The sequence below is a fragment of the Arvicola amphibius genome, chromosome 4 (assembly GCF_903992535.2).
Source record: "Arvicola amphibius chromosome 4, mArvAmp1.2, whole genome shotgun sequence".
Classification (NCBI taxonomy): domain Eukaryota; kingdom Metazoa; phylum Chordata; class Mammalia; order Rodentia; family Cricetidae; genus Arvicola; species Arvicola amphibius.
Window position 1 is genome coordinate 148,159,387 of NC_052050.1, and position 24,226 is coordinate 148,183,612.

The 24,226-nt window shown below is 46.7% G+C and overlaps 1 protein-coding gene across 1 annotated transcript in view; it reads left to right on the forward strand.

Annotated features, from left to right (window-relative positions):
- The window catches only part of Ikbkb (inhibitor of nuclear factor kappa B kinase subunit beta), a 47,681-nt gene extending 29,255 nt beyond the window's left edge, over positions 1-18,426 (forward strand). The window contains exons 10-22 of the mRNA XM_038326907.2: positions 2,207-2,336; positions 2,823-3,017; positions 3,569-3,683; positions 4,953-5,076; positions 5,607-5,758; positions 5,932-5,993; positions 7,341-7,450; positions 8,625-8,674; positions 8,771-8,870; positions 9,021-9,168; positions 12,943-13,070; positions 16,065-16,155; positions 17,094-18,426. Of these exons, the coding sequence (XP_038182835.1) occupies positions 2,207-2,336; positions 2,823-3,017; positions 3,569-3,683; positions 4,953-5,076; positions 5,607-5,758; positions 5,932-5,993; positions 7,341-7,450; positions 8,625-8,674; positions 8,771-8,870; positions 9,021-9,168; positions 12,943-13,070; positions 16,065-16,155; positions 17,094-17,162 (1,474 nt within the window). The 3' untranslated portion in view covers positions 17,163-18,426. The remainder of the gene's footprint in view (positions 1-2,206; positions 2,337-2,822; positions 3,018-3,568; positions 3,684-4,952; positions 5,077-5,606; positions 5,759-5,931; positions 5,994-7,340; positions 7,451-8,624; positions 8,675-8,770; positions 8,871-9,020; positions 9,169-12,942; positions 13,071-16,064; positions 16,156-17,093) is intronic.
- Positions 18,427-24,226: the final 5,800 nt, after the last annotated feature.

Consider the following 24,226-nt stretch of genomic DNA (forward strand, 5'->3'; position numbering starts at 1 on the left):
ATGCAAAGCAAGCTCTCCACCAGCTCCCAAACCATCTCTTTGCTCAGTTCACATAACAATTTATTTGTATATCGTATTGTTTTTGAGGGAAGCCAAGACAAGGACTCAAAGCAGGGACCCAGAGTAGAGATTGGAGCAGAACCCTGCCAATTCATTTGAGGTTCCCTTTTCCCAGCTGACTCCGGGTCTGACATTGACAGCTGAAGCTGACTATGACATGACTATGACATGTCTCTACTTTGAAATATATTCATTTCAGCACAGTCTTTGTCTGTTACTCCACAGGAAGTCATTTAAGGGCAGGGGTTATACTTTATCCCTCTTTGTGTTCCTTGTCAGGCCCAAACAAATAAAGCTTTGAGGTTTGAATGGCACTGTGGTCTAGTCTTAGAGCTAGAATACAAGGGTTAATTAGTGCATCAGAATTGGGTCATAATACAGAAGAAAGCTCCAGGTTGATGACCGCTCACATATTCGGGGACAGAGAAGGAGCAGTGTGGAGCGACACCAGGTGTGCTATAGTTGGGGACTTGGGGGAGGGGAGTTGAGAAGACATGGGCCGATGAAGAAGGAGGAGGTTTGACTGGAAAGATGAGAGACACGTGGGCTTGGCCCTGAGGGGGCAGTGTGGGGCAGCAGGAGCCTAGGGGCAGTGTGGGGCTGCAGGAGCCTAGGGGGCAGTGTGGGGCAGCAGGAGCCTAGGGGCAGTGTGGGGCAGCAGGAGCTTAGGGTGGGGGCAGTGTGGTCAGGAGGAGCCTAGGGGAGCAGTGTGGGGCTGCAGGAGCCTAGGGGGCAGTGTGAACAGCAGGAGCCTAGGGTGGGGGCAGTGTGGGCAGCAGGAGCCTAGGGTGGGGGCAGTGTGGGCAGCAGGAGCCTATGGTGGGGGCAGTGTGGGCAGCAGGAGCCTAGGGTGGGGGCAGTGTGGGCAGCAGGAGCCTAGGGGAGCAGTGTGGGCAGCAGGAGGACTTTGAGCATTGGTATGTACATCCATCAGATGCTCTCAAATCAGCAGCTCAGGTTCCAGACCAAGGCTGCTTAAAACTTCCACTCAGAGCCCAAAATAGTGGCACACATCTTTAATCCCAGCACTGGGGAGACAGAGGCAGGTGGATCTCTGTGAGTTCAAGGCCAGCCTGGTCTACAGAGTGAGTTTTAGGACAGCCAGCATCCATGACTGAATACTACCCTGTCTCATGCTTTTAAAAAATGTGTTTGTATGTGTTTATATTGTTGTTGTTGTTTTTTTTACTCATTGGCTCTTTGGGGTGCCCACCACCCAGCTCCCAAATAATCACATGGAGTCTTAGTCTTACTTATGAATGTTCAGACTTAGCTTAGCTTTTTTTAGCCAGCTTTTATTAACTTAAAATATCTCATCTACCTTTTGCCTCTGGACTTTTACCTTTCTCTTTTTTTTTTTTTTTTTTTTTTTGGTTTTTCAAGACAGGGTTTCTCTCTGGCTTTGGAGCCTGTCCTGAGTACTGGGATTAAAGGCGTGCGCCACCACCGCCCAGCGTCTTTCTCTATTTTTTGTGTATCTTTTCTTTCCTTCTTATTCTGTGTCTGGCTGTATGGCTGGGTGGCTGGCCCCCAGCGTCCTCCTCTTCTCCTTCTCTAGCTCTTCTATTCTCTTCCTATATTTCTCCTCCTATTTATTCTCTTTGCCTGCCATCCCTGCCTATCCTTTCTCCTGCCTAGCTATTGGCCGTTTAGCTTTTTTATTAGACCAATCAAGTGTTTTAGACAGGCAAAGTAACACAGCTTCACAGAGTTAAACAAAAGTAACATAAAAGAATGCAACACATCTTTGTCACATTAAACAAATATTCCACAGCATAAACAAATGTAACATCTTCAACTAATATCCCACAACATGTTTATGTATGTGTGTTTGTGTGTGTGTTCTCTGAAAGCCAGAAGACAACCTCAGGGCCTGTACACCTCTTTTTTTTTTTTTTTTTTTTTTTTGGAGACAGAGTCTCTCATTGTTCTGGAATTCAACAAACAAGCTAAGCTGGCTGATTCTCTAAGGATTCACTTGTCTGATATAAGCTTTTTTCTTACATGGGATCTGGGATCAAACTTAGGTCCTTGTGTTTGCAAAGCAAATGCCTCACTCAGTATGAGCTGTCAGCCAGAGACTGTGCTTTGGAATCTGCACACGAAGGCACCTAGCTCAGGCCTCTCTTACCTTTGCTGCCCGCAGTGTCCTGGTGGAACGTCTAGAGAAGTGGCTGCAGCTCATGCTCATGTGGCACCCTCGACAAAGGGGCACGGACCCCCAGTATGGTCCCAATGGTTGCTTCAGAGCCTTGGATGACATCCTAAACTTGAAGGTGAGAGTAGAGTCAAGGCCGCTGTGGTCCCCAGTGGGACATAGCAGGGACACTTGGCTTTGGCAGGAAATTCAGGCTCCAAGTCTTTGGGCTAAAATAGAGGACAGGAAAGCGGAGCTGACCGACATTGCCACCAGCTCACTACTGAGGAAGATGGGACTTAGAGTAGCACTTCACTGGCAAGCACTGGGGGCAGCAGAGGATCTTGGCAAATACATGGGTTTGTTTGTAAAGAAATTTGCTTTCTGGGTTAGTGAGATGGTTCATCAGGCAAAGATGCTTGCGACCAAGCCTGACAACCCGAGTTCAACCCTTACAACCTGCATAGTGAAAGGAGAGAACCAGCTCCTTCAAACTGTCTTCCAGTCTCCATGCATGCACTGTGACATGTACATGTGCTTCCCCGCCCCCTCCCAGTACACAGACAGAGAAGGCACATATGTGTTAAGAAAATTGTTTTCCAATACCGTCTGGGTTGTGTTGCAGCTGGTTCATATCTTGAACATGGTCACAGGCACCATTCACACATACCCTGTGACAGAGGATGAGAGTCTACAGAGCCTGAAAACCAGAATCCGGGAAGACACGGGAATCCTGGAGAAAGACCAGGAGCTGCTGCAAGAGGCGGGGCTGGTGCTGCTCCCAGACAAGCCCGCTACCCAGTGCATCTCAGACAGCAAGGTGAGTTCCTGGTTTCCTGCACCTTACCCTGTTTCCCTCTGACTTGGTCTCCTAGGAGACCATCAGCATGACAAGCAGTTAATTGTACAGTGTACAACTTGCTTGATGGGTCAGACCTCTAGTGCTTTCTTGTGCCTCTGTTGCTACAGTCATGTTCTGTCCTTCCGGTCAACCAAGCTATTAGTGACCACACAGCTGTACAGGGCACCTGTGCTCAGCTCATCCATCAGTGTGTGACACGGCGCTTGCCCCAATGTGCTAATGGAGTAGCGGACGGAGCTCACGTTAGCATATGAGAACCAGACTTTGCGCAGGGAACTGTGGGATGTACAGGGAACTCCTGCACAGGAAAAGCAATCAGCATAAATAGAACCTGACGTGAGGGGCAGGTTCAGATAAAGAGATCAGGGAGGAAAGCAGGCTGAGCCACATGGCTTCCCAGGCCTCAGTGGCATCCTTGGTAGGCAGTTGGCAGTACTCTGACTGTCCCTGTGTAGCTGGGAAGGAAGGGTGGAACCGCCAGGTCTCATTCTGTTCTTGTCCCTTTGCAGCCAAATGAGGGCCTCACATCGGACATGGACCTTGTTTTTCTCTTTGACAACAGTAAAATCACCTATGAGACTCAGATCACCCCCAGACCCCAACCTGAGAGCGTCAGCTGTATCCGTAAGTGCATCGTTTATTAAAATCCACCAGCTGTGATATTTAGGGTAATGCTGGAGGGGGAGACGGGAAGGAAACGTTCTGCTGGTTCTGGGGTTCGGTAGCCTTCTGTATTTGAGATATGCAGAGAATAGTCCAGGCGCTCCCACTAGAGTGCTACCCAGAGGACCACCACCTGCTCCTGGGATGTGTTGTTGAAGTTGCACTGATATATATAAATAACAAATGTGTGGTTGAGGTGAAAGGTGAGGGGATCAGGAGTTTAACTTTATAGCAAGTTGAAGACTAGCCTAGGCTACATGAGACTCTTTAAAAAAAAATTAATGAAGGTACCTGATACAAAAACAGAGCACAAAACCACAAAAGATACCCCAAAGAATATACAATGAAGAAAAGCACTTTGGCTCTGGTCTCCAGCCAGTAAGCTCGCCTACCAGCAAAACTGTTGTTATCAAATACTTGGACATCTCCCTCAAAAAAATGTTGTGCTCTGTACCCCCCTTTCCACTCATATGTTCTCTTCATCTTCCTCATATTGGGAACCACAGAACTGCTTTGTTCTGAATGACCGTAAAGTATTTTATTGCATGACTGTTTAGTGGACATTTTGGGCCCCTGTCTCACAGATACATACTTAGAATAAACAGATCAAAGATCGACTCTCTTACAGAGCTCCCGGACTTCTTGATTAAACATTTGTAGAACATCTGGCTAATGCTGCATCTATTTCTTTATTATTGGGGGCAGGGCATCTGTGCCACAGCACACATGTAGAGATTAGAAGAAAACTTTGTGGGATCAGATCTCTCCTACCTTTATGTGTGTACCAAGATTGAACTCAGGTCAACAGGCTTGTGTGGCAAGAACTGTTACCCACTGAGCCATCTCACCTGATGGTGTGTTTTCATGAAAATTTCATACATCCTTAAGTGTGGTGACGACAAGAGCATCCACTGAAAATAACCCAGGCTAGCATCAAACTCCCAGCAAACACACCCTGCCTCAGCCATCCAAGTGCTGGGATTGTAGGTGTGTGTCACCATGCTTGACTCATTGGATTTCTTCAAATCGAATTGGCAGTAGCTTTTAGTTGGCCCTCTATACGATTAATGGAACACCGAAATGTTTAAACTAATAATGAACCACAATGCCTGCAGAATTATGTAACAGTATAGTGATTATATAACTCTAGAAACACCAGCGATGCGATGCCGTGGGGCAGGATGTGGTTCCCTGGAGCTGAGGTACTCTCTGACAGCTATTTGTTTCCAGTTCAGGAGCCCAAGCGGAACCTCTCTTTCTTCCAGCTGAGGAAAGTGTGGGGTCAAGTCTGGCACAGCATCCAGACGCTGAAGGAGGACTGCAACCGGCTGCAGCAGGGACAGCGAGCCGCCATGTACGGTGCTGCTTTACTGAATGTATTTTAAATTGCCTGGTGGCTTTGGCTCTAGAGAGGTGGCTGAGGCAGGGATCCAGAAGCAACCCTTAGGTGGGACAGGAGGAGACTCTGGTTTGGATGAAAGGGAGTGGTTGAGTGGGCTGACTGGAAGGAGGCCCTTGGACTTCCTAAGGTCAGGGGTTGGTAAATGGGGCAGGCGTGCAGAACTTAGGCCTGGGCAGCTCATCCGTGTGCAGTCTGGAACTTGGAGAAGCTTAGTGATCCCTGGCTGGTGTGCAAGGGACTTGCTGATGGAGTCTCCAATTAGGATGAATGTACTGGGCTGTGTGTAGTACCTCAGCTAATTCCATCTTTGGCATAGACCTTTATGTGTTGGTGCAGGCTAGGAAGTTGTCCTTGTGATTCGGTGACTGTGAGTGCTTACAGCCAAGCCTCTCTTGGCAGAGGGTTTTGTTACTATGTAGGAAGTGTTCCCAGCTGCCAAGTGTGTCCCAAGGTTCTGTTTCTGCTTCTTACCATCCCCGCAGGATGAATCTCCTTCGGAACAACAGCTGCCTTTCCAAGATGAAGAACGCCATGGCCTCCATGGCCCAGCAACTCAAGGCCAAGTTGGATTTCTTCAAAACCAGCATCCAGATTGACCTGGAGAAGTACCGAGAGCAGACTGAGTTCGGGATCAGTGAGTGTGCCCCGCAGTGAGCTGGACGCTTCTCTTCCCTTCTCTTCCCTTCTCTTCCCTTCTCTTCCCCCTCTCTTCCTTTCTTCCTGGCGTTTCTCTGGCCTTTTTTAATTCAGTTTTTAACTTCTGTTTTCAGTTTTATGATGTTTTGTTTTTCATATTTTTTTTTCTAGCATCAGAGAAGCTGCTGCTGGCCTGGAAGGAGATGGAGCAGGCTGTGGAGCAGTGTGGGCGGGTAGGAGACCCACCCTAGGGTTCCGTACTGTGGTGTCTGGAGCTTTGTTCTGCCATTTTCCGCTTTCTCGTCCAATACTGGTTTGAGCTGCTTTGTCAAAATTGAAGGTTTCCTCACCACATCCTTTGACCTTAACCAGACTTGCTGGAAGGGAACAGAAGTGGTAGCTGCGGGGAGCCCTGAGATACCAGGCTTGAGAGATGGGCAGAGTTTGTCCACATTTAAGAAAAAAAGCAAAATATCAGATTCCCTTGGGAAAACCAAAGCTGCCTGATATTAAATTAATATTAAATTAAATTAAAGGGGCAATGGATGGGAGATCAGTGCCCCCTCTTCACAGAGGTTTCCGCATGAATTCACTGAAACATGAAATCTGTAAGGAAGAAGGGTTTAAACGGAAAAGCTCAGCACAGTGTACTTTAGATGTCACTGGAAACCGCTCTTCGTAAGGCCAGAGAAGGAAGTGTAGCTTGGTGCATCATGCACAGATCCAAGACCCTGCCTGCCAGAGCTTTTTCCTGTCTTCACTCCCTGTGTGCTGGCCAGGGGACTTCGCCTGTGCCACTTTGTGGATGACTTTTGAGTGAGACCTAACAGGTTAATGTATACTTAAAGGTACATGGACATGAGGCCAGCAGAATGGCTCAGAGGGCAGAGGGGCTTGCTGCAGTAAGCCTACTGGCTTGAGTTTGATGTCCAGAACACACTTTTTAAAAGCTGGTAATAACACACATCTGTAATCTCTGCACTTCTATAGCAAACTGAGAGGCAGAGACCAGAGAACTGCCTGGAAGCGCACGGGCCAAGTGTTAGCCTGGAATACACAATCAGAACCAACACGGACAGCAGAATGAGAGAACCCACTCCTGAAAGTGTCCTCTAGCCTCTACACACATAGGCACTGTGGCACACGCATTCCAGCATGCACACATGCAGAAATAAATCTTCCAAAAAAAAAAAAAGAATTAAAAGTGTGTGTTCTACTCATGGTTCCTTGACTGATCCTCACCAATTTGACACTCAGCCCTAGCACCTGCCTCTGTAAGAAAAGATGAAGTGATGCATGCTGGGTATCTGTTCCGCCAGATACTGTGCTTACTCCTGCTTTTAACCCTGTAGTTAGGCCCTGCTAGAGGTTTGTTTTATGGAAGGAAACTGTGGCTTACGGTTAAGTGACTGCCGAGGGTCTCACAACGAGGAAGATCCAGCTTCAGACCATCTTCCTTGTGAGCCCACATTCCTTCTAGTCAGTCAGTGGAAAGTCTCCTGTGAGTTAGCAGGGCCCTCCCCGGCCATCTCAGGATGCCCTGGTTACATCAGCTGGCATGAGCACAGCTTTCCCATCAGGAAGACGACGTGAAGCATCTGGTAGAGCGGATGATGGCCCTGCAGACTGATATCGTGGACCTACAGAGGAGCCCCATGGGTCGGAAGCAGGGGGGCACACTGGACGACCTGTGAGTACCACCAGGGAGGACTGCACTGTACCCCAGAACGCACCGACACCCTGTACAGTTTCTGATGTGGGAGGATTGCCTCAGGAGGTTCCTTCTATGGGGCATGTCTCCTGGTGTATCACCTTGGCATTCAGTCTGTCAAATGACAAGGAAAAGTGACCTCACGGAGTGTAAGGCACCTTTCAGACTATGCGAAATACACACACACACACACACACACATGCATACACTCACTCACGCAAGCATGCAGACCTTCCCTATGGCAGCAGGCGTCTTTGCTCATCCAGCCACCCTTGTCTAGGTGTGGCTCCCAGAGCAGGTAGTAAAACTGAGTTCTGAAGTTTGGCATTGTGTCCAAGAGGGGTCAATGCATCCACACAGATCCACCTACCTGGAGAACCTAGCGTGCAGCCCTGTGTGCTGGCAGAGGGGTTCCAGGCAGGGAGTTCAGCTTGTCAAGGGCTCTGTCACCTGAGTGATCAGTGTCCCCTGGTGCTCTTACTAGAATTTCTAGGGTGAGAAACCTAAAAACAACCAATTATTTTTTCTCCATTGTATTTTATTTTTTAACCCTTTACTCTCTTCAAGTTTCCAAATAAGAATCTTCTCCCTCCTCCTTCCCTCCCTCCCTCTCCCTCTCTTTCTTTCTCTCTCTCTTTCAGCATGTGTGTGTGTGTGTGTGTGTGTGTGTGTGCATATGTGTGTTGTTTGTTCCAAAACAGAGTATTACTATATATTGGCTGATCCAGTATTTGCTAGAGAGCCAAGAAAGACTTGCCTCAAATTCACAGGAAGACACTACTTCAGCTTCCTGGGTACTCGGGTTATGTGTGTGGAGCCAGGGTCAGCTCATTTTCCTGTATCAGGGAAGAGACAGGAGTTTATATCTAGTCTTGTACTTACAGTTTTGAAGGCAAGTATTTTCTTAGTAGAGTTCAGAAATGGCGCCTTGAATCACACTTGTAGCCAAGCAGAGAAGGAATATAATCCTTAAGTTTGTTCTTGTTTGGAGCATTTGGATTTTCTAAATAGTACCAAAACTGGCGGTTTTTTTTCCCCATTGAGAATGTATGACCAATTGTCTAAAAGATAGATATTCTGCTGGTAAGAATTAGCAGACCAGTGCTTTAAATGTCATTGGTGGACCTTGAGTCTAGCCTCTTCTCTCTTCCAGAGAGGAGCAAGCGAGGGAGCTCTATAGACGACTAAGGGAGAAGCCAAGAGGTAGGTGGTTGTGGCCCTGGCCCATTGTGTCTTGCCTTTGAGACACTGGTCTCCCCCAGAGGCCAGGAGGAAGAACTATGCCCCTCTCCTCTGCAGACCAGAGGACAGACGGTGACAGTCAGGAAATGGTACGGCTCCTACTCCAGGCAATCCAAAGCTTCGAGAAAAAAGTACGAGTGATTTACACACAGCTCAGGTAGGTGCTCCCTCTCTTGCTGCGGGACAGGATGTGGAATTAGCCTACACAGTGAAGAAACAGCCTGATTGCTGGTAGGATCCCTAATAGTCGGGAGCAACGCTGTGCCCTCCCAGATCTCACAGAGTGTGGCTCGTTTCTTCTTCACAGTAAAACTGTGGTCTGTAAGCAGAAGGCACTGGAGTTGCTGCCCAAGGTGGAAGAGGTGGTGAGCCTTATGAATGAGGACGAGAAGACCGTGGTCCGGCTCCAGGAGAAGCGGCAGAAGGAGCTCTGGAACCTTCTGAAGATTGCCTGTGTGAGTGGCCTTTGCTCCAACCGCTCAGGTCCCACCCACTGTGCTGCCACTGCTCTCTGAAGAGGCACGTGGAGTGGGCAGGAAGTCTTCTTTGAAGGGAAGGTTTATGTGAGGTGATTCTGTTTACCCATGTGGCTACTGTAACTACCACAAGTAGAGGCGCTCCAAATGGCATTGTTCTTTCAGAGTGTCAGAGGCCAGAAGTTAAGAATCCAGCTGTTGCTGGGCAGTGGTGGCACCTGCCCTTAATCCGCCAGGCGGACGACAGTCAGGACTACACAGAGAAACCGTGTCTCAAAAAATCAAAAAACAAAACCAAAAAAAGGACCAAGGCCCCCTACCCCAGCTGCCCCGGGTTTAGTCCCTAGCAAAACACACACGTGCACGCACACACACACACCACACACACCACACACACACACACATGCATACCCGTAGCACACCCGTAGCACACCTATAATCCCAGCACTTACTGAGACAGAAGGATGGTGAGCTGAGGCCAGCCGAAGCTATGTTGTGAATCCTGTCAATGTGTTAGGGGCGGACGAAGAGGTGTCGCTGGCTTGAAAACACCCGATGATGTCAGGGCCCAGAATTATATCTGGAAGACCCCATTTGTAGGTTCCAGGAATTAGAACATGGACATCTCTTGTTCAGCACTGGCTGGCCCTCACCCAGGTCTCTACTGCTGTTGGCACTGTAGCCAGACCTTCTTATGCACAACTTCTGATTTTCAGTTAGTGTATATTTATTGTACATAATAATTGGGTTTCGTGGAGACAGGTGCACACAAATACATGATGTGTTTTGACCTCCTCCTCCATAGTCCACTACTACTCCTTCTTAACCATTCGCTCTCCTGCTTTCCTTCATTCCCTCTGCTGTTACGTCATGTGTGGGTATTTATATAGACTCCAGGCTTCACAAATGAGAGCAAATGGGATACTTGTCTTTCTAATGGCTTAATTTAATAAGATTGTGTCCAGCCCCATTTTTCTGCAAACATAATTTCATTCTCCTTTGTGGCCGTAATAAATCCCATTGTGTCTGTGGACCACATCTTCTTTGTCCATTTCTCTGTTGTCGGACACCTAGGCTGTTTCCATAACTGTTATTGTGACTAGTCCTATACCACTAATATGTAAGTGTCTCTTTCGTGTGTTCATTTGGAGCCTTTGGTAAATACTGAGGAGTGGTATACTGGATCTTACAGTAGGTCTATCGTGTTTCTTTGAGGAGCCACTACACTGATTTTCATGGTAGTCAACACCATTTCATATTTCTACCACAGAGTGTAAATGTCCCCTTTTGTATGTGTCCTTGCCAGCATTTGATGTTCCTTGTTTTCTTGATGACTGCCACTGTTACTAGGATAGTTGGAATCTCAAGGTAGTGTTAATTTGATTTTTCTAGTAGTTAGTAATGTGGAACATTTCTTCCTATGTTTATTGGCCATTTGTTATTTTTATCTTTTGAGAGCTGTCTGTTTATTTCACTAGCCCATTGGATTGTGGTTTTCTTGGTCTTCAATTTTGCATATCCTAGATTTTAACTGTCAGAAGAGGGGTGCTTCTTTTGCTGTGTTGAAACTTTCTAGTTCCCTGTAAAGCCATGCACCTACTCCTTGCTGTTATCTCCTGAGTGCTTGGAACTTTGCAAAATATCCTTGTCCGTGCCTGTGAAATATTTTCCTTATCCTGTCCTCTAATCATTTCAGATCTTAAATTGAGATTTTGATCCATTGGAGTTGATTTGTGTGTGTGTGCAGAATGCAACACAGGGACCCTGTTTTATTTTTTACATACAGATCTCTAGTTCTCCCAGGACCATTGGTTGAAGAGACTGCCTTTCCCCTCATGATTTGTTTTTGTGTCTTCGAGACAGGGTTTCTCTGTAGTTTTGGAGCCTGTCCTGGAACTAGCTCTTGTCGACCAGGCTGGCCTTGAACTCACAAAGATCCCCTGCCTCTGCCTCCTAAATGCTGGGATTAAAGGCGTGCACCACCACCACCACCACCCGGCTTAACGCAGCTATGGTGGTACTCAAGGAGAAAAAGTAAAACAGAAGGAAGAAACATCAGCAAAGGGAAAGAACCAAGTTATAATAGCATGCCTTGGAATACAGGAGCTGCTAGGAGAGGGACCTGTTATATACCAGGAAGTAAGAGAAGATGGCGAAAGAAAAATTCAATTATTAGTAACTTCAAGAACAAAGAGCACCTAGCATGGTGGCGCACACATCCCAGCACCTGGGAGTCTGGAGCAGGAAGTTCAAGGCTAGCTGGGACGACATAGTAAGACCCTGCCTCGGGTAACAAAACAACCCAAAAGGGCAAAGAAAGGGAGGCGACTTACTATGGAACCAAGATACAAAATGGTGCCGTGTAAATATTTTTTTTAATTTTTATTTTATCTTCATTCGTGTTTTGCCTGCATGTATGTTTGTGTGAGGGTGTCAGAAGCCCTGGAGATGGACAGGTGTGAACCATCTTGTGGGTGCTGGGAATGGAACCTGTGTCCTATGGAAGAACAGCCAGTGCTCTTAACCACTGAGCCATCTCTCCCGCCCCTTTGTAAGGATTCTTGACTGGAGCCTCCCTGTAGGCCAAGTGGGGAGACGGTGTACTGGGGAAGTCACAGTGGCAAGGCACAGTTCACTGTCACTGCTGAGAACTGAAGGAGCCCCAGTCAGGAGCATTACCGGCAGATTTCCCCGGGGATGGGAGCTGGGGGATATAGTTCCTCCTGTAAGAACGGAGAGGGGAGGGGAAATCTGAGATAATGCATGCTGCCGTGGTCTGCCGCCTGCGTTCACTGAGTGCCCAGCACTGTGGAAGCAGAGCTATGCGGGGGCTGAGTATGGCATTCACTCTAGGCTGGTGAGGGCTGCAGACAAGGACTCAAAAGAGAACACTCTAGACTGAGTAAAGAAGTGTACAACGCTGGAGTGTCAGGGTGGCGGCCTGTGAATTCAGGGCAGGAACCCCAGCTTTCTCGGAAGTGGGGGAGCTTGGAGTTACGTGTGATGAGCACATTCCAGAAGGGTGCGTGCTGTCTGGATGGTGAGAGTGACTTGGAGCAGTGGCTCTAGGGTTCCGTTGAGAGTGAGACTGGACACGACTAACACTGGCTTGTGTGGGACACCCCTTATTCTTATAGCATAAGGGAAAACCCTCAAGGATTCACCCTTCCCCTTCCTAATGAAATCACTCAGGTGGTAGCTAGTGACCGAATGCTGCGACCCTCTGTTGGGTCTCAGCACTAAGAGACAGGCCTTGCAGTGAGAGGAGCTAAGGGTTCCAGTGGGGAGTAGGCTACCCCAGCTGTGGGAGCTGGTCCACATGGAATGACCTTCCACGCCGAATTGCTTAGGGTAGAAATGGAGGGAGCAGATATCTGGCCAACTATGGCCAGAGGCTCAACTGGAACTTGCTCTGTAAACCAGGCTGGCCTTGAACTCAGAGCTGTCTTCCTGTGCCTCCCAGGTGCTGGGATTAAAGGTGTGTACCACCACCGCTCGGCTCCTTTCTCTTCTCTTAGATTTATTTTATTTTTAATTGTGTGCATGTGAATGTGTCTGCATGTGGGTATTGTACAGATGTTTGAGGAGCCAGAGGATTGGATCCCCCAGGGATTGGAGTCAGAGACATTTGTGAGCCAGTGTGGGTGCTAGCATTCAAACCCAGATTCTCTACAAGAACCTGAGTAGTCACTTAGCTACCTCAGTCCACTGACTCTATAATTTTATTGACTGTCTTTTTTTATTGTCATTCAGAGCAAAGTCCGAGGTCCAGTCAGTGGGAGCCCGGATAGCATGAATGTGTCTCGGCTTAGTCACCCTGGTCAGCTAATGTCCCAGCCATCCAGTACCTGTGACAGCTTGCCTGACTCAGCCAAGAAAAGGTAAGCTATGTAACAGTGCCAAGTGTAATGTTGAAGGGCACACGGGGAGACCAGGCCTGGACAAGCATGCTTGTCCCCAATCACTTCCGCCTGAGGATCTTGTATGCTTCTCGTTTCCGTGTCTGCCGGGTCCTATGGACACAGGCATGCTTTTTAAATTCTGTTCCTATAGTCCCTTGTCACTTGCTAACTAGTTTCCCTTTCCAAGAGTTGGATTTCATATTGTTTAATGATAATTTTGAAATTGTTAGACTGTACATCGATGCTAATTGTTCTTTAAAAACCACTTCAGGTGTGCCCTCTTTGTCACACCTGGGTCCCTGTCCCTGTCCCTTTCAGGCCCCTCTATCTGGAGTGACCGGACTGCTGTTCCCACCCAGCATCTCCCTTCATCCTGCTTTTCAGCCTTTCTTTTCTTTTCCTTTTTTAAAAAATAAATTTTTGGTTTATTTTCTATTTCTGTATGTGGGAGGATGTGCCAAGGCACACCGCCAGGGTCAGAGGGCCATTTGTGGAAGCTGGTTCCCTTCTCCCCCCATGTGAACCCTAGGGATTGGACTCAAGTCACCAGACTTGGCCACAAGTACCTTTACCTGCTGAGCCATCCCATAGGCCTTTTCTCTTTCCTGGCAGACACTATAACCCCTCCCTGGCACCATAGGCCTTTTCTCTTTCCTGGCAGACACTATAACCCCTCCCTGGCAAGACTTTTAGCTTCTCTTTTGCTTCCTGCTTCCTAACTTTTTTTTTTTAAAAGGTAAACGTTCTATTTTTTATTTATTTATTATGTATACAGTATTCTCAGTAGTCTGCCTGTAGGCCAGAAGAGGGCACCAGATCTCATTACAGATGGTTGTGAGCCATCATGTGGTTGCTGGGAATTGAACTCAGGACCTTTGGAAGAGCAGGTGGTGCTCTTAACCATTGAGCCATCTCTCCAGCCCCCTGCTTCCTAACTTTTAACCAAGTCCTCTGTTTAGCTGGGGTGACATTCTGACCAAGTTATTTGATCAGTAACCAATAGTGAGTTTTTTCTCCATTCTAGACGAGCTTCAAACTCTTTAAAGCATTTGCGAACACCTCAGTGTGGTTCTTGGGTTAGTCTGCTGTCTCTTACAAATGGCTTGCTCTAGTCTAGTTCACCCTGAAGCAGCAGCAGCAACAATAACAATACAGGCTCTGGGGTCCTACTGGAGACCCTCTGAATTGGGGTGGTACCCAGCAGTTCTTTCTAACCGGTTCTGCTACACACTGGAGTACAAAGATTTGCTTACTGACAAGACAGACCCTTCTTCCTCAGATGTCCCTTGTGGTGGTTTCTTCTGCAAGGCATGCCGCTTCCCGTCCTGCACACCCACTCACGGCCCCGACTTGGGGGCTGCTTTGTTCAGCTCCACTGACACTGCTCATTTCTTCTGCATACTGGGCCTCTTGCACGACAGGTGCTTATGCAGTGCTTGTTGGTCTAGTTCCTGTTGCTCTAGTTGTCTTAGGCATAGGAAGGAGGTGGGTGATGGCCTACAGTGACTGTGGGGAGGAATGAGCTGACTGGTAGAGGGTATAAGGTTTATTTGGGGGATGATAAAAACTTCCTGTAAGTAGCTGTCAGTAGTGATGGTTGTGCAGCTCTGCATATGCTGAAGCCATGAGTTGTCACAATGTGAACAGGCAAGCTTTATAACATAAATCACATGACAATAAAGATGTTTGGAAAACTCCTATTCTTGATCCTAGGGAGTATATAGTCTTTGGTGTTTCATTGTATGTTACTACGGAGTCTTAATTAATGCTTCCATCTCTTAGAAGCTTCTGGGGGTCAGACACGGGGTCATGGACTCTCAGCTATCTCTGGAGCTGACTTGAGCCTTTAGCCTGGCTAGGAGCTCTGTGGCTATGCTCTTCTTTCCCACACAGAATGTCACGTTTAAAGGAGAAGGGAAGTCTGGGGCTCTGTCTTGGTACTTTTCCTCCAGCGATACCCACAGCGCTCAGAATGGTCAGGCTATGAACAGGGGCAGGGGCAGGGGTGACTATGAACAGGGGCAGGGGCAGGGGTGACTATGAACAGGGGCAGGGGCAGGGTGACTATGAACAGGGGCAGGGGCAGGGTGACTATGAACAGGGGCAGGGGCAGGGGTGATTATGAACAGGGGCAGGGGTAGGGTGACTGCCTTATCTCCCTGTGTCACAGGCTGTGGCTGGAAAAGGAAACATAGTTTGTTTGACTTGCCCCCATGTCATGAAGACAACCCATGATAGGAGACCAGTTATTCAGTCTAGATGTGCCTTCCCAGACCTCTGCAGTGTGTACACTCGTTATCCCTTTCCAAACCTGTGAGCTGGGCTATATCACAGTGACAGAGCCCTTGACTAGGATGTCTTCAATTCCTGGTTGCTCTTCCACCCCCCCCCAAAAAAAACCCCTCAGAACACAGTTGATGGGGAACATTTTTAGATTTTGGCACTATGGAGAGAAATTCAGTGATACATAAATCAAAAAGAAGTCTTGGGGCTAAAACAGCCAAGACAGCACAACACGTAAAAGCACTGGCTGCTATTGCAGAGGACCTGAGTGAGTTCCCAGCACCCACATGGCAATTCACAAGCATCTGCAACCCCATTCCAGGGGATCCAATGGCCTCTTTTGGCCTCCATGGGCACTGCATGTGCACTGTGCACAGACATACATGCAGGCAAATGCCTAAGCACATAAAACAAAAACAAACCCTTTAAAAAGTCTTTTGCCTTTTTTTTTATACGAAGATCTGTTTACTGTTCATCTGTGTTTACTGTTACTCATGGGATGTAAGCATCTGAGAAGGGGTTAACTAGACCCATGAAATCACCGGCCAGCAACCCTGTGCTCTAAGACATGAGTGCTTCCTACATTGTTCTTAGAGCAGTGCGCCAGTTCCTTAGCATGTTTGAAAGCAGGATGTTTGCTCTGGTGAGATCGTGATGACCTTGTTCTGGTAATCTGACCCTTGTCTTCAGTGAGGAACTGGTGGCTGAAGCCCATGCCCTCCGCACCCGGCTAGAGAGCACGCTGCAAGACACCATGAAGGAGCAAGACCGCAGCTTCACGGTAACAACCCTCGGGGACCCCAGATCGCCTGCTCTCTTCCTTTCTGTAGCAAAAGAGGAGAGGAGGAGGGAAAGCGACTCGGTGTCAGCCTTGGCCCAGCAGAGACTCACGACTGTCTCATACATTTTAAGTTTTTTTGTAATTATTTCATGCTTAGAAATGTCATGTGCATCTGTTATCTTATTCCTTATGAGAATTAATCCCAATCAGAAGGCAGTGGAGTTCCCAGAAGTCCCTTCCCTATCTTTGGGACCACTGCAAAGCATCTGTTTGTGTTAGGCACAGTACTGAGCTATGTGACAAAAGAGGAACCTGTCATACATAGCCTTGAGGCTCAGGGACTCACGGTTTAGCCACAGGCAGTGTCAGAGGAACTGACCTGAAGAAAATCTAGCTGTGATTCAAGTGCTTTCAGACAAAGCATAAATGATGGTCGGTGTCTACATGGCTAACGCAATTGTCTACTCCCTGCTTCTAACTTCTAACGTGGGGGAATCAGAAGAAACCCTGCTGCCAGTTGCCATCGTCTCTCATCTGCTCACGTGTCTGTCACATGCCAGCCTCCCTAACTCCTGCTGCTTTTTACCTCCCAGTACTGTTTCTTCCATTTCACTACTTGCTTGCACTTTAACCAGAGAAAGGGGAAGCCTCATCCATTGGCATGGAAACATAGCTGAGTACCACCTTCCTGCAGAGGGTGTGTGAGTGAGCTCTCTGTGTGACCTCCACACTCCACAGGCACTGAGTTCCAGGAACTCCAGCTAGTCCAAAGATCATCTGCACGTTTGAATATAGAACTCACTAGGCTTACAGGTGTCCTGTAGTACCAGGACTGATGCTGATAATGTAGGAACATCCTTTTAGATTGTGTTTCTTGCCTCCTGAAGAGGAAAGATGTCCATGGCTGCTGAGTATTTAATGTGCCTGTTAACTTTCAGAGTCTAAACTGGAGCTGGTTACAGACGGAGAACGATGAAAGGGGTAGCCTGGAGCAGGCCTGTGACTGAGGGTCCTATGGACTGACCCCATGGCTCTGGGTGTGATGATGCTCTGGTGTCTCCAGCACCCAGCTGGAGATCTCACTCTCCCAGCAGCTGTGACGTTTGCCCTCAGTAGCCTGCTGGCCCCGTCTGCACACTGGACGTCCTCTACCGCAGAGGCACAGGAAGTACCAGTTATGGGCATCCACAGCATCGACGCTTCGTAGCTGCTTCCTCTGTCATTAAGAAGAAAGCGTTCAGTAGTTTGCCACCCAGAGCATATGGCAAATGTCTGTCTTGACTGTTTCCAGGCAGCAGCCAAGCTGTCCCCTTTGGACCACTGCAGGGAGAGAGACCTGCCCTGCCCATCCTTCCTCACCCCACAGCTCGGGCTTCCTCTGGATCCAGAAGATCAAATCATAAGTTTAACGGTCCTGACTTTCTTCCTCTTCACCTCCCCACTGGTAAATATCATTTCTGCTTTCTGTGCTGCTCATTGTGGCAACTGATCTCTAACCAAGTTGTAGTGATGCCAAGATCCCTGCTGTCTCTGGTCCTCCAAGCCACAGAGTGTGCCACTTACAGAGCCAGGCAGACTGGAAATGCAGCTACCTTCTCTTGAGTCCCAAAGATTACCCGAAATCAGTTGTCATGAAGAAGAAAGGCAGACGAAGGGTTTGTGCCTTCTGCTACCCTACTGAATACTCTGCCACTCCTCTGTACCTGTCAGGTGTGTGTGCATGAGTGTGCATGTGCGTGTTTAGGATGGGATGTTGCTGCCTTCCTTACATTAGCTAGGAGCATCATTAAAATGATTTATTTTATAAATAGTTTCTATATTTTGTAACATTACTCAGATATATATTCTAGGATCAAATGTGTATTTCTACAGTATACCATCACTAGTTCTTGTGAGCTCAAAACTCAACACCATAGAAAATTCTGTAAAATTGAATGGAGTATGTCTAGATCATGAGCCATTTCAACAAAACTTGTATGTCTTTATCTGTGTGTGTGTGTGTGTGTGTGTGCGTGTGCGTGTGTGTGTGTGTGTGTACATGCATGTATAAAAGCAAAACAGGCTCAGGTTATCATAAACAGGTATATTTGGTTAGAAAAGAAACAAACTGGGAACAGAGGAATTTCAAAGTGGCCACCACAGAGTCGGCATGAAGCCTCAATGATCAAGTGTTCAGAAGGGACTTCGTACTTTGATTGCTTCTTAGAGAGTCAAACTGTACACTGGTAAACTATCTAAAAACTCATAATAAAGACCCAGGCTTAAACTTAATGTAAACTGATCCTTGAGTAATGTCATTTGAGCCCCGCCTCTCCTGGATGTTCAAGGTCTACTAACATCCAAAAGTACTAGAGTCAAGAAAACATGATTTTAGGAATCCTGGAAAGGGCATAGTGGGAATAAGACCAGAAAGTATGGGATGAGATTGGGAAGGGAATGAATGTTGGGCTAAGAGCTGTGGTTTAATAAACAGTTGGGAGTCACAGGAAAACTTTATGCAAGAAAATGACATTAACCCAAAGCACTAATTTGGAAAGTTTGTCACTAGACCTTCGTAGTTTATAACAAGGTAAAATTCAAGGGTTATTTTTGTTTCCACAAAAGACGAATGTCTTAGTTTGTGTTTCCATTGCTGTGACGAAACACCAGATCAAAGAGCAAGCAGGGGAGGAAAGAGTTTATTTGCCTTATGATTCTACATCCCAGTTCATCATCAAAGGAAGTCAGGGCAGGAATCTGGAGGCAGGAGCTGTTGCAGAGGCCATGGAGGGGTGTTCATTACTGGCTTCTTCCCCAGGACTTACTCAGCCTGCTTTCTTATAGAACCCAGGATCAGCTACCCAGGGCTGGCCCCACCCACAATGAGCTGGTCCCTCTTCTGTCAATCACTATTTAAGAAAATGTCCTACAACCTGATCTTATGGAGGCATCTTCTCAATTGAGGTTCCCTATGTTCAGATAACTCTAGCTTAAGTTAAGTTAGCTAGCCAGCACCATAAAATAAATGCATTTTTTCCCCTTCTGAGTACAGGTAAAATTCTGGAACATTGCACTAAATGAATCAGAGAGAGGGCAGACTATGCCGGGATCTGAGTACTGACACTGACAACAAGTTCCTGGGGGGCCTGTTCTAAGCCAACTAGTGGACTCTCCCCCCCCAAAAAAAACCCATGCAGGGAGAAAACTTTCTTTCTCCAACTATAACAAATGACATAGCTAAAATAAATTTATTCTTAGCATGTAAGGCAAGAAATTAAAATCTAGATTTCAGCAAGACTGTACTTCCCCTAAAGGTTTGAGAAGGGAACCTTTGCCGTCCTCGTCCCATTTCAGTAATTATTTCCAGATAAGCCTCAGCTCGGGATAGTGTCTCTTCTTAGGGGTCATTGGATCACCTACTTTTCTTGTAGCTAAAGGTGTGTTCTGTTGTGGCAAAGGACTGGCCCCTGGCTGAGACAGCAGAGGTGGGAGTGGGAAGTGAAGATGACCTCTGACCCATTTCTGTGGCCCTAACCTAGGCACCCTGACCCAAAAGTTCTACTACCATCCCAAACAGCACCACCAAATAGATGCCATGTTCAAATAGGAGCTGTGGAGGATAGTTCACACTAACCCGTAATTTACCCTTGCATGATTCATAGAAATATTATTTGATTTGGAGCCAGTCTGGAAAATCTAGGGTAAGTACCTCCTCTCAAGACGTGAATACAGTCGTGCATTTTGCCATATAAGGTGACATTCAAGGTTCTAGAAATTAGGGTGTAGACATAACCTAGTGCCACTACCAATCCAGTCTAACCTCCGGCCCCAACAAGACTTTTCCTACATACCCACTTCTCAAAGTCTTACTGCTGAAGCAGTGCACCATCAACCCTGAGACCAAAATCTCATCTGAATGGCCGGCTGCTCAAAAGTCCTAAATGGCATCATCTCAATCACGTGTGAACACAATTCCACTGCCTTGGGCCTGGGGAGAGAACTCAGCCCTCAGAGCACTGGCTACTCTTTTAACACACCTGTGTTTGAATACCAGCACCCACATGGCAGCTCAGACCCATCCACTTCCAGAGGTTCAGATGCCCTCTCCTAGCCTCTGCTGGCACCAGGCATGCATGTGATACAGACATACATGAATGCAAGCAATACACCCATACACATAAATACAAGTACTTAAAAAAAAAAAAAGATTTCCTGTCTTTGAACCTAGAACACAAATCACCTGCTCCAGGCACTATGATTCAAAAAAGCACGATGGATGTTCTCCTTCCAAAGTTCGAGTAGCTGCCAAATTCCGTAGATAATCACCTGGTTTGAGACTCTTGTCTACAAGATTCATGGCTATCCAGCAGACTTTTGCATCAGCTCTAAGCAAACCATAGTCCCCTGCCTATACTAATTGCTTAGGCTATGACTCCATCCATAGAGATGAGGCAGAGAGGCATAAAAGTTTAGCTTGGTACCCCCATTTGGCTTTGGGGTTGTACGCCACACACGTTTAATAATGTACTTTCCCAGAGCTATAGAGAGACCCTGCCATTACTTTGCAGCCTAGTCTCTTCACCGGTGTGTGTACAAAGCACACGACCCTCTCCTAAGAGGACACCTAGCCTCAAAGCCCCTCCTCCCCCTGGCTTGCATCAGGCTATGTGTTCTCCCTTCTCTGAAAAATAGTATGAATTTCCCCGCCCCAGTAACAAATATAGATGTTTGTTATAATAAGCATTTATTCAGGTATGTTGTTCCCAGTGTATCCAGGTCTGAGGAACAGAAGGTCCATCTGGGCTGAGCTAGTTTTGAGTGCATGTGCCGTAAGGCACAACTTGGCCTTCCAGTGTCCTTTGGGGTAGAATCCTGTGTTTGCCTTCTGTGTTAGTTACTTTTTCTGTTGTTTTGGTAAAACACTAACCAGCAGTAACCTCAATTATAAAAGGTGTATTTTGCCTTTATTTTGTCCCAGGGGGTTAGACTCCATAATGGCAGGGAAGGCATGGCCTGATGGCAGGAGCTGGGGGCTGCGTGATTACATTTTTCTTCCACACACAGGAAGCAGAGTAGGAGGAGATCAGGAAGGAAATGGGGAAGACTATAAACCTTCACACCCCACCTCTCTAGCAAGAGCACTCTCTAAAGGTTACACACACACAAACACACACACACACACACAACTGCGGCACCAACCTAGGACCAAGTATTTAAATACACACATTTTTGGGGAACATTTCTCATCCAAACTACCACATTCAGGCTCCTACCTCAAGACTCACGGGCACTCATGGTGTAAAATGCAGTTAGACCAACTTCAAAATCTCCCATAGTCTTTAAAAGTCTCAATACTTCAAAATTCTAGCCTCTCTGTAACTCAAAGCAATCTCTTAACTGTGCCCCCAGTAAAATTAAACAGCAAATTACATACTTAAAACATACAGTATCACAGAATATACATTTCTATTGCAAAAGGGAAAGACTAGGGGCACACTGTGGAAAGGTTGAACCAAAACAAGACTGAATCCCAGGAAGGCAAGCATCCAGTTCCTGTGGTTCCATGTCTGTTTTCTGGGGCTTGGATTTCTAAGGGCTTACATGGCTTGACCCCTCCAACTTTGCTTTCTGTATAGACATTGCTCGCACAGGTTTGTTCCACTCCATGTATGATGCAGTTCTCATTGGCAAGTCATGGCTCTGAAATCTCTTAGCATCTTGGGGTCGTCAACACAACCCAGACTTCTCCTTTATAACTCTATGCAATGCCCCTGTGGACACCAACCCTGCTACACATTACCTGGCCTCTACGGCCTTCTGAAACCATGGAGAAACAGTCTGTGATCCCCTCAATCAAATCTGGCACTGTCTTTGTCTCCAAAACCACCACCACACGCACAACAACTCCAAATCTGGATGCCAGCTTGGGATGGACTCTTGCCTCCTTGGACCATAACAGCATCAGTTTTGTAATCTTTGCCTCCCAGGTGCTGGGTTTAAAGTCGTGTGCCACAATGCCTTGGCCTGAATCTTGTTTCTTAATCAATGCAATGGAAAAATGAGAGTCTGTTCCACTCGAAGAAGAATGAAATTAGACTCTCATCTCGTACAGAAAAAAATTCAAGATGGATGAAAGTCGTTAATTTAAACCTAAGATGTTGGAACTGATGGATGAAAACCTAGGGAACACTCTTTATATACTTTTTGGGAGACAGAGGCAGGCAGATCTCTGTGAGTTTGAGGCCAGTCTGGTCTACAAAATGAGTTCCAGAACAACTAGGACTGTTACCCTGTTTCAAAAAAAAAGATACTGGGGTAGGCAAGGACTTTCTGAACAGAGCTTTAATAGCATAGGAACTAGACCCAGGTGTCAACAGATGGAACTACATGAAATCAAAATGTTTTGACATGGCAAGAGAAACTATCAGTAAAGCTAATGGCCTACAGAAGGGAGAAATTCTTTACCAGTTATACTTCAGATGAGGGCTAATATCCAAAATCTAAAAAGACACTAAATACCAAGGAAATAAAACTTACATTCAACAAATGGTCTAATGAACTGGATGAACAGTTTTTTCAAAGTGCAAAGTCCTCCTCCTTTTTTTTTTTTTGAAACAGGGTGTTGGAGGAGGCCGCTTGTTGGTTCCCGGCTGCCCAACCCCAAAATAATCACACAGAAACTGTATGAATTAAATCACTGCTTGGCCCATTAGCTCTAGCTTCTTATTGGCTAACTCTTACATCTTAATTTAACCCACAACATGAGGAACTAGTAGAGGGTCACAGAATTGGGAAGACTGGGAACCCCTGATTTAGAGAGAATGTTTAAAAACATCTCTCTCATAAAAAGGACCATGCAGAGCCACGGTGAAGACAAAGGGGGCATGACAATTGGGGTGGAGTCCCTGTAGAAGCAGAAAAGCCCACCCCAAAGCATCAACCACAAAGTTCTGCACAAACTGGAACAAGTTCACTGGGACAGAGATGTGAGGATTGGCAGGACAGACAGTGTGGGTGGTAAAACCAGAACAGCAAGTTGCTTTCTATCCATCCTCTCCCCTGACTTATCTGTCTTTTTCCTGCATTACACCCTCATTGCTTAATATCTTTCTTGCTTTCCTTTCTAAATGTTGCACTATTCCCATGTGTACATTTGTATATCCAGATGATTTAGAGGCCAGAATACACATCAAGTAGAACATGCAGCCTGTTTTCCTTTTGAGGTTATATATCCTCCCTTAATATTACACGTTCTAAATCCATCCATTTTCTTGAAGCTTGTGATTTCATTTTTCTATAGCGGGGAATAATATCCCAGTTTATATATTTACCAGATTTTTATTATCCGTTCATCTGTCCATAGACATCTGGGTTTGTTCCATTTCCTTGCTATAGTAAATGGAGCAGCAACAAAAATGGGCATGCAAATATCTCAAGGGTAGAGTGTAGGAGTCTTTGAGTATAAGCCTAGGCCTGAAATGCTGTGTCATATAGTTCCAGTTTTAATCTTTGAGGAACCTCTGATTTCCATGATGGCTGTGTTAGTTTGCACCCTTCCAGCCATGAATAAGGGTTCCTCTTTCACCGCATCCTCTTCAGCACTTGTTATAAGACTTCCCGATGCTTGCCGTTCTGACTGGGGTGAGGCGGGTCTCAAAGCAGTTTTAGTTACATTTCCCTGATGACTAGGGATATTGAACACTTTTAAGAATATTGGCTTTGTACTTTTTTCCCCTCAAGAGTTTCTTTGTGTAGCCCTGGCTGTCCTGGAACTCACTCTGTAGACCAGGCTGGCCTCAAACTGAGAGATCTGCCTGCCCTTGCCTCCTGAGTGCTGGGATTATCTCTGTGAGTTCGAGGCCAGCTTGCTCTACAGAGTGAGTTCCAGGACAGCCAGGGCTGTTATACAGAGAAACTCTGTTGATATGGGATTTCCCTCTGTATGCTGTGATTACCATTAATGAATAAAGAAACTGCTTTGGACCTATTGGCAAGGAAAACTAAACTGAATGCTGGGAGAAAGAAAGAAGGAGAAGCCATGTAGCCCTGCCAGAGATAGACACCAGAACTTTTCCCGGTAAGCCACAGCCTC